General features: G+C 34.8%; 1 protein-coding gene across 2 annotated transcripts; it reads right to left on the reverse strand.

Annotated features, from left to right (window-relative positions):
• Positions 1-1896: 1896 nt before the first annotated feature.
• Positions 1897-6438, reverse strand: LOC108482242 (formin-like protein 3). Of its 2 annotated transcripts, XM_053029922.1 has the most exons (10): positions 6181-6438; positions 5851-5922; positions 5301-5483; positions 5126-5221; positions 4532-4658; positions 3037-4315; positions 2782-2947; positions 2534-2698; positions 2296-2448; positions 1897-2220 (listed from the first exon to the last, which is right to left on the reverse strand). In XM_053029922.1, the coding sequence occupies exons 2-10, from the start codon at positions 5914-5916 to the stop codon at positions 2014-2016; spliced, it is 2442 nt and encodes an 813-aa protein (XP_052885882.1). In that variant the 5' UTR covers positions 5917-5922; positions 6181-6438; the 3' UTR covers positions 1897-2013. The 2 variants fall into 2 exon arrangements, with proteins under 2 accessions (XP_052885882.1, XP_017640845.2); XM_017785356.2 differs by having other exon boundaries at positions 5851-6438.
• Between the last annotated feature and the right edge of the window lie 4262 nt (positions 6439-10700).

The raw sequence follows: 10700 nt of genomic DNA on the forward strand, positions 1-10700 counted from the left end.
AGAGTATGATTAGGCCATGTTAAATACCATTGAAGTCTTTAAGCGTGTATGGATAATAGAGGGTGGCCAAAGGCTTGGTAAATAGCCTTAAAAAGGTTCGCACGGGTAGACACACGAGCATGTGTCCAGGCAGTGTGTGACACACGGGCAGCCCCATGGGCGTGTTGTCTGGCCGTGTGTCCCCTGCACCTAAAATTTTGGGTCAGATTGTATGGTAGTAAACACACAGGTAGAGATACGGCCATGTGTTAGCCGTGTGGAGGACACGGCCTAGCACATGGGCGTTTGCCTTGACCGTGTGCCTCAAAATGAGTGATGACATCATAAACAAAATGTCTGAGTTTTTGGACATGTGAGATGACACGGGCATGTCTAGGCCGTGTGAGGGACACAGGTCAGGGACACGAGCATGTGCTTGGCCGTGTGAAAACCCTTGTAGGTTCGAAATGGAAAATAAATCCAAATAATTCAACACGGATGAAACACACGGGCATGTGCTTTACCTCCACACGGGCGTGTAAGGCTTAACCCTAGTAATTTTACTAAAATTTTGTATAGTTCTCGGTTTAGTCCCGGATTGCTTTTAATGTATGTTTTAGGCCTCGTAGGTCCATAATCGGGACACTATGATGTAGTTTGATCTGTTTTAAATTCGAACAAAATTTTATAACCTGTATCTTCCAAAAATATCTGAGTATGTGTGCAGTAGCATACCGTACCTTGTCCCGAACTCCTGCACGGTAAGGGTGTTACATCTGATTATGATGATCGCCATATTTGTTCTTTAATTCTAGTGTCAAAGTTAGACATGAAATTCTATCTTATGAATGGATATAGAACCTTCACGTATTGGAATTCATTTCTGTATGAAGATCTGTTGTTATAAATCTGTATCTAAATATATGAATTCGTAAGCCAATATCCACATATGTATTTGGCCTTTTATGAAGATTTGTATAAAGATCTCTCAAGTGGAAGTCGCAGAAATTATCCATCAAAAGAAATGTCCACAAGATTCAACCATAATGCGCTAATCCGCCATAAGGTGGTCAACGACGGTAGTTCGCTTCTGTTCCAATGGCGAGCAGGTAATACGATGTTAGGTATCTAATCACTGAAAACGGGCAAGTAAAAATAATCCATAAGAGAGTTCCATAAAGAGAAGCGAGGAAGAGGAAGTTCATGTCCTAGAAGATAGTATGTTTACTTACGAGATACTTTGAAATGCGAGGTGACAAGTCTACACCAGTAATATTGGTGAACTTTCCTAGTACGAATAAAGTCAACCTAAACCCAAAACTATGGAGTCTATGCAAATAAAAATTTTGTAATGATAGGAGGTATGGATAACTCACTAAGTTCAATTTTAACTTACGCATGTGCTATTAAGTATTGCACGTAAAAAGGAAGTTTAGGAGTTTGAGGGGGGGACTAGGCTAGAATTCGTCATGCTTAGATAGAATAGCACCCTATAGCTCGGATCCGGCGATCATTTGTAGTATTCTTTTTTATATATAATTCCTAGAACTAGGCATAGTCTCTCTCCAACCTTTAAATAAGAAGATAATTTACTTCAACGTACTCGAACACACATCCTCTTATACAGAGGATAATGTTGATGTCAACTGAACTGAGACTCAATCGACTATTTAATATTAAATTTAAAATTGTTATATAATTAAAAGTAACACATGTAAATCCTTGATTGATTTTGAAAAATTCTTTTAAAAAAAGTAACGATTGGATATATAACTATTACAGTTTAGGTCACTAAAAAAATAATTAGATACCTAACTTTAAAAAAAAAAAAACAAAGAAATTTGAGTGCTTTATTGAAGTAAGCGAAACATCTATGAAATAAATTATTTTAGAGTATTGAGAAGGGGAGTTTGGCGGTTTCTTTAAAGCCTGCAGTTTTCAATTTCCTAGTCCATCAAAATCACAAATTGAACAAATGTAGCTTTAATTTACAAAGAAATTCGATTTCTCAAGTTTCACACATAGGTAACACACCTACTGCTGATGTTCAGGGTCAGTCTCAATTTCATGAGCCAATTCTCGGGTCAGCTTGTCTGCACGATCATCATGTCCGCCTGCAAATGTGTAAACACGGAAAGCGAATTGGAATGCCCTCCACAGCATTTTACTGCACACTTTCTTTGGCGCTTCACCTTTGGTCTTCGTCTTTTCATTTGCCGTCAACTTTGCTTCTCTTCTCTCCTGAACCAAATTATTATGAGCCAAATAACAAACACGCAATTTTTTTATGTTAATCACATATATTCTGGGTCTTACCTTCAGTGCCAACTCCATGCAGTTGGAGGAAACATCAACCATTGCTTCTTTGATCCGTACAAGAATTTGGAAGTCAAATTCGATGTTGTGGCCTTTTAATTTCTTGGCTTCTTCATCCTTGGTTCGCTCCAGGGAGTCTACTTCCTTTTTGATCTGTTGTTAGGAGGTAATATAATTGGTATTAATGCCTAATGAAAAAAACCTTACTATTTTCAGTTTAAGTAAGAGCCAATCATACCCTGTCGAAGCAACGTTCAACCCTCTCAAGAAGCTGACCCAAAGGAGGCTCTATCTTGCAATTTTCTAGTTCATTCAACATCGATTCTAACTTGGAGTAAAGTGCCGATGCTGTCCTTAAAGCTTCTAACTTTTTTCCGGGAAATCCTTCAAACCTTGCGAGAACCTGCAATTTTTCAACATTTTGGGGATCGGCCAATGATTCATGATGCAATAGATATTAATTTTTAGAAACATACTAAAACTAACCTGTGTTTCATCCGTTAATTTCTCGAGAATGGATTCCACGTGTTTGTTGAACTTAATTAACTCAGACATGTCACCGGTTTTGAATGTACTGATGGAAGTTCTGAGCTCTTTGATTGATTTTTCATATTTCTGAACATCTTCTTCGATTTGTATGAAGTAAGTTGATCTGAGGCCAAAACAAAGTGAAAATTTTCGGATGTTTATATATAATTAATTGGATTTTGATGTAAGAGATGTTTTGTTTATAGTTTATACCTCTTGGTCATCTCTGCTAATGCATCAGCCATTCCTTGTTGTTTCCCACCGCCGCTGTTTCCACCTCCACTCTTTTTCCCACCATTAGCTGCTCCGGGGCCTCGCTTTGGAACTCCTTCTACTTTGCCCTTGAGATTCCGATATAGATTACCCATATGACTTGATCTCTTCAATCTAGTAGTTGCTTTCTTGAGGCGCATGGAACCAGGTGGAGGAGGCGGTGGAGCAGCTCCATTCGCCGCCAATCCGGGTATTGGTGGTGGCGGTGGCATTGGCCCTGATCCATTTGAAGGTGCCATAGGTGGTGGTGGCGGTGGTGGTAATGATGCAGTTCTATGAATAGGAGGTGGTGGGGGTGGTAATGATGTACTTCTAGGTACAGGAGGTGGTGGTGGCAAAACTGGTGGCGTTCCTTTCGCCACAACAGGAGGTGCAGGTGGTGGTGGCGAAACTGGTGCTACTGTTTCCACCATATTCGACTTCGATGGCGCTTCTGCTGGTGGTGGTGGTGGAGGTGGTGGTGGCAAAGTTGCTCCTTGTGAGGGCAACTCTGGTTCTTTTGCTACTGAAGGTGGTTTTGAAGCTTCTGCATTTGGTTGGGGTGGTGGAGGAGGTGGTATTGGTGGTTTGCTTAATACTAAATTAAGCTGCAAGGGTGGTGGTGTTGGCAGCGGTGGCGGTGGCGGAGGTGGTGGTGGTGGTGGTGGAATTGGGGATAAAACTTCTGCTGGTGTTGCTGGTGGCGGAGCTACTGGTTTATCTTCAGCCACTTCCACGTCTCCGGACAACTCTGGAGATTTCACCTCTGATGGCGGCGTTGGTGGTGCTGCATTGCTTCCATCTGTTGTCGTATCACCACCCGCTGCATTGTCTGAAACGGAAACTGGATCCTCTAAAGCCTCACCTTGAGATTTGGAATCTCTGGTTTCATCAACTTCTTCATCTTGTTCCTCAATCATAACCTTGTTTTGCTTCAAATAGGGAACATCGTCTCCCATATCAGGAAGCATGTGTAATTTGAGACGCTTCAAATCAATGGGGCTCAGTTTTCCCACTGCTTGAACGTTGACAGATAACAAAAGAGGTGATGCATAAGATTTTAGAGGAGGATCCATCAACTCAGGAAGCACTGAAGTTGGTGAAGGGCAGCCATAGCTGTTTTCTGAATAAGTTTTAGCCTTTGGACATAAACCCTTTTTTTCTCCATCTTCATTAACCATATCAGCTTTCTCTCTTGCTATCTTAATCAAACCATTCAGTGTCGTTACAGTAATTTCAACTGCCAAAAAGTGAAAAAAAGAATGGGAAATTTGTTATCAATTTCAAACAAGAGAAAGCAAGTTCAGAAGGCAACCAGACTCGTTTTGGATACCGGAAAGCACAAACGAAAATGACCCAAAAGTTCTTGCAAGTGCTTCCTCTCTTTGCAATTTTTTTCAGATTCAAACTAAGACACATGACAGGGAATAACAGTGATTTTCCATTTACTTCATACCAAGTTTTTCAACTTCGTTGCAGTCTTCATTGTCAGTTATATCTAACTTGCATTTGTCTATCCCTGCACCGCTCATATTTGATACGTCTGCAAGCTCTTGCAATGCCTTGCAGAAGTAGACCAGAATCTGTTCATAGGCATTTCAGGTAGATTGATAGCAATCATTGAATAAATCTTGAAATTAAATAGCTAGTTTTATTTTGGGATAATATATAATTTCACCCCGAACTTATCCATTTGAACCTAATTGGTCTTTAAACTTTATTCCATCAACTAAATTGGACCATTCATACTAATATTGTTAGTTTGTGTTAAGCTGGGATTTCTAACTAATCTTGTAGTACCATGTGACAGCTTCTCAAAACACCACATGGCAAACTTAATTTATATATATGCTTGCCACATGGCACTATCTGGTTGATTAAATATGTCATATTGATATAAACTAACGTGTAAGTGGGAGGTACCAACCTAGTTGACGTATATAAGTTCAGGAATCAACTAGGTCCAAAAAAAATTTATAGCCCAACTAGATACAAACGGACAAGTTTAGAGACAAATTATATATTAACCCTTTAATGAAAAGTGGCAAACCTTGTCAATAGGTAATCTTTTGAGTTTTGACCTACGGATTCGGGGTATACTTTCAGGGTAATATTTATGAAGATCTTGCATTGTCCCTATTATCATCTGCACAGATAAGATATATAGAAAGATTAAAACTACTCGAAACAACATAGTTGTTTGAGAAGAAGGCAATAAATAATACCTGATCTGTGGATAAAGCGGTATTACAAGGTGGTAAATCAATGATGTCTCTAAATGTAATAATTTTTTTCCTAAGCTCCATCATCAGAATGAAGTTGCATGCTAAATGAGGTGAATTATCCTGCTTGGAGCCCTTCCCCGTCTTTTGCTTCTTGTATACCTTTGATATCTGAGAGGATTTTCCCTGCATATAATATATAAATTTGCAAAATTTCTTTCAGGACTCCTAATAACAATAGAACGAATTAACCAATATAAATGCATGATTTGTAAAATACCTTATAACATCAGAATTTTAATCAAACACGCCACAGACATATGGATACAACCTCTTATACAAACTAAAGTTCCGCAATTTGCATGATTCATTCAACAAAAGAAAGTGCAGATATGGAAAAATTGTAGAAATTTAACCATATAAAATGTGTGAATTATAACAATGAATTTTCTGCAATTGAACAACAATATATATATATATATTTATATATATTTATTTCGTTGAAGCTAAAATAATAAAGAAAATCCAAGAGGGAAAATTTGTAAATATTAACCTGGACAAGTTTTACGGCTTTGGAGCCAAAGAACATTGGTGTGAAACCACAGCATATTGCAGGCATGATCACCTAAAACGTGGATCAGAATTTTATATATAAAAGAAAAAAACTGAATGGGACAATGATGACGATATTGTTGACGTTGGATAAACTTTAATATAAACTATATATGAATATCCAGACGCGAACAATAAAGAAACCCAGGTAGGGGAATCAGCGAATAAAAAAGAAAAAATAATTTCGTGCAGCGCATTTGCCTTAGCCTGGATTTGTGGCCTGAAACTGAAACCCAAAAAGAAAAAAGAAAAATATGGAAGAAAATAAAACCTTAAATGACACAGACGCTTAATTGTTTTAACATTCTTTAGCAACTTTCTCTAAAAAGTAGAGCCAATTATAGAAAACTCCTTATTTATGGACTGCACTTTTCATCTTGTTTAAGCTGGTATCTCTGTCCACTAACTAGCTATCATATAGTTTGTTTTTTTGACACTCCTGCTTTATTATTTTTTTATTTTTTGTGCTTTTATTTATAAGTTAGTTTCTCAACCTCCTATAAAATCTTTGAAAACAAAAATATGGATGCACCTTGTAACTTAGCTACGATATTTAAGGTCGATAAAATGACTTGAATTCGTTAGATTTTAATTTCTCCAATTAATTTTAATAAGATAATTTCTTATTAAAATTTTTAAGATTAAGTCAAATATCAAATTATTTAATTTAATTATGAAATTTCCTATCATGTATTTGGTTTAGTTTAATAAAGTAATATAATATGATTGAGGGATATATTTCGTATAAGGGAAGGGTGGGTTACCCCATTGCTATCCTTAAGTTAAAATGTCATACTAAATTATATAATAAAAACAAAACACAGTTCTTTTTCTTTTATGTGAAAGTTAACACTGTAGAAATTATTCATTTCCAAAATTTTGAATATTAATATATAAAATTCGTCTAAAACTTAAGTGGTTTTATATTCTTTCATAATTTTTATATAATTAATATTTTAATAATTCAACCATCATATTTTATGGTCCATTCTTGTAGATTATGCACGTCAAGTTTGACATGAATTAAATATTTTATGTAAAAGAAATTTCAACCGTTAAATATATATTAATGTAAACAATATTTTAGACCGATATGATAAAAATTTAGACCGATTCAAAAATTTATTTGTATGACAAGTATAAATATCTTTAAAAATATGACGATTGAATTATTAAAGTATTAATCATATAAAAATTATGAAATAATATAAAATTATTTAAATTTTATATTAGTATGAATATATCCTACACCTAAAATTTAAATATAACAGTGTTGTGTTTGTATAACACTGATTTTTTTATTAAATATTCCTGTTTATTTTCTATCATATCCAAATTTCACGTGTAGGATTATGTGTTGATATTTTCATCATTTCATCTAAAAAGTAACAAAATTTTCCACTTCTTTCTTAATTTTACGTAATCTATTTCACCTTTTTCTTATATTATTAAGAAAAAAAGTAACCTAGTAATGTTTGTGCTATGGGTAAGTTAAATATAGAAATTTAAGTAGGCAAGGTTTATAATCCAAGAAATAATCATGGGACCACAACCTATGATTTATTTTCTCTTGGTTAACATTTTCTAATTTGAGAATATGTTTTCCCAACTGTAAAAGAAATTAAGCTAGAACCCATCATTTACAATAACTTTCTTAGAGAAACTATTTTCAAGATTCTTGAATAAAAGTTTGGTATATTAATTTATGTGACCCATGTTTTGCAATTAAGTCATAATACATTTATGATGTGAACAAAAAAATTATATAATAATAGATTTATAAAAGTTTAATATCAAAGGTGAAAATTATAAAACTTTTTTTTCTCAAGCCTATTCTCACTCTCTTTTTCATCTTATAAGCTTGGGGTTTTCTTGTTGAAAGAGAAAAGTTGAAATTAGTAAGAGAAAATGAAGAAGAAAGATAAAGATGATGTTTTCATTTTCTTTCTCATTTTATTAGAGATTTTAAAAATATGAGCATAAGTAGATTTTATTTTGATGCTATTTATGTTTATATTTTTTGTGATGAGAAAGAGAAAAGTAGCGGAGTAGAAACTTAAACTAAGAAAAGGAAGAAAAAGTATGGATTGAAGGCAAGAAAAGAAAAGTTTAGTTCATTTTTTGCTAAATTAGATGAAAATGAGTATTTATTTTAGATAACTACGTTAAAATGTGAAATGATGTTAAAAAAAGATTGTTGTTATAAAGTGATTAAGTAAAGCGAATTGAACGAAATTGTAAAAAAAAAAAATTGATGCTTGATAAATTAAGTTATGTTCTATGAAACTTGTGTTAATTAATATTGTCAAAGTTGTGTGACCTGAATTCTTGTTAAAGAAATAATACAGTGATAGGCCTATAGCCCAACAAATTCCCGCACTGGCGTGCATTCGACTTTTATTAGAATAAGGATTTTCAACCTTTAAATAGATGTAGTCGCAACTCTTCTTGTATCATTCGATTTTCAACACTAGTGATTTTTCTTCTCATTTGTCTATGATTTTTTCCTTGAAAGAGTTTTTATGTAAAACCTGTTTGTTTTATTTTTCTTTCTTATTACTTTGTAATCATTTTATATTATCATTATTGATGTTAGTTTAACAAACATATTTGAATTGGTTTAAGAAAATAACTCAAAGTAGTTCTAGAAACTAATACTTTAGTTGCGAAATTTGATAGACCTAGTGTCATTAAAAGAATACTTAGATTGTTTGGAGACAACAATAATGCTATGTGTCGATAAATTTGTCAAAAATTATAGAAATTGAATTAGGAAAAAATTATATGCTCAAAAATCTTAACAAGTCTAGTTTTAAATGTCATAATAAAATGAGAATCCAAATTTTTGGTTCAGAGAAATTGGAATTTAATGATAAAGATTCAAGTTGTCAGATAGCAGTGTAACAGCCTGATTTTGGGCCCAGTCGAAACAGTAATTTCGGGACCACAAATCCGACATAGAAATTTTTTTTCTTATTACGTTTTCATGGTCTACAGTTTTATGGAATGATTTTTTGAAAATTCGTTCGAAAATTTTGACATTTGAGCACTCAATTTAGTCAAAAGGACTAAATTGTAATAAGTGCAAAAGTTGAGTTCTACATGTTAAAGGTGTCCAATTGCTATAAATTTTAAATTAGAGGCCCTTATATGGTAATTAAACCATTTGTTAAGTTAATGGACAAAAATGAACATAAGGTAAGAGAATTTTAGTGATTTGGGAAAATGACATTTTGGTCATTTGGTTAATAAAAGAATAAAAAGGGAAAATAAAGCCAAAATTGGTGTACATCTTCTTTCCTTGCCGAATTTTGCAAGACACCATAGCTAGGGTTTTCTTCAACTTTCAAGCTTGATTGTAAGTACATCCTAGCCCTGTTTTTAATGCTCTTTACGGTTTTGAAGTCTTCGTAACACCTATTTCTACCATTATTTTGAAGTAGCGTTCATGTTTAAAAATTTATCCATGTGTGATATGCATGTATTTTGATGTTTGATGGAAGATATTGTATGTTTAAGGTGTGATAAATAACTTTTACTAAGTGATTTTTAGTGAAACTGTATAAAAAGGACTTATTGGTAAAAGTTGTTAAAATGGGTAGTAGAAATGTGATTTGATGAAAAATGTGGGCTGCTATAAGCATGAAATTGGTTCGGCTAGGCTTGGGTTATCAAGAAATTGAATACATTTCATTTTACGAGCCTAGGGACTAATTTGTAAAAATGTCAAAGTTTAGGAGCAAAAATATAATTTTGTCATGATGTTTTTTTTTTTGAACTGATTTGAGTAATGTGATTAATAAATGAGTTAAATTTACTACTATAGATCAAGAGAAATAAGGTTTAGACCTAGAATTGGGGAAAAACAAGGTATTTGACGAGTAGGTCCTATTTCTACTATTTTGTACCGAGGTAAGTTCGTATGTAAATAATGCATTGTTTTAATTATGTTTTTGTAGCACCTCACACCCTTGCCCTAGGCCGGAATAGAATATGAGGCATTACCTAACTTGAACTCATGCATACCAACATTTTCATATCACTAAAACATAGTCAAATTAAAAACTTTTTCAGTTTTTATTATAAACTCCTTAATAAGAGCCTACGAGGCTCAAAACATCCATTGGAACCCATTCGAAATCAATCTAGGTCCTTCAAAGAATTCTGAAAATAACAATTAACACAGGGGCACATGCCCGTGTGAGAGGGGCAACACGCCCGTGTGACTATTTAGGCATAGTCGTGCTGAGGGGCCGTGTGAGCACATTGGGAGACGCCAGTGTCCCTTACCCGTTTGGATTTATTTTCTAATTCGAACCTATAGGGGTTTTCACACGACCTGACACATGCCCATGTCCATGAATCGTATCTTTCACACGGCCATGGCACGTCCGTGTATTAGCCAGTGTGCAAAAACTTGGACATTCTGTTTCTGACGTTAGCAATCCTTAAGGGCCACACAGCCAAGGCACACGCCCGTGTGCTAGGCCATGCCCTTCACATGGCTGAGACACACGGTTGTGTCTCTTCCCGTGTGTTTACTACCATGCATATTGACTTGAAATTTTTACGTGCAGAGGACACACGGTTGAACAACACACCCATGGGGTCGACCGTGTGTCACACACGACCTAGACACACGCCCGTGTGTCTACCCGTGTGGACAAAATAAGGCTATTTACCAAGCCTCTTTGCCACCCTTACATACCCCTATCTACACAAGATCAACCAAGATCAATACGAACATAACATGAATAACCAAAACAACCACAACCATTAGAAATTTGCAAC

Source organism: Gossypium arboreum, chromosome 6 (assembly GCF_025698485.1).
Source record: "Gossypium arboreum isolate Shixiya-1 chromosome 6, ASM2569848v2, whole genome shotgun sequence".
Classification (NCBI taxonomy): Eukaryota; Viridiplantae; Streptophyta; class Magnoliopsida; order Malvales; family Malvaceae; genus Gossypium; species Gossypium arboreum.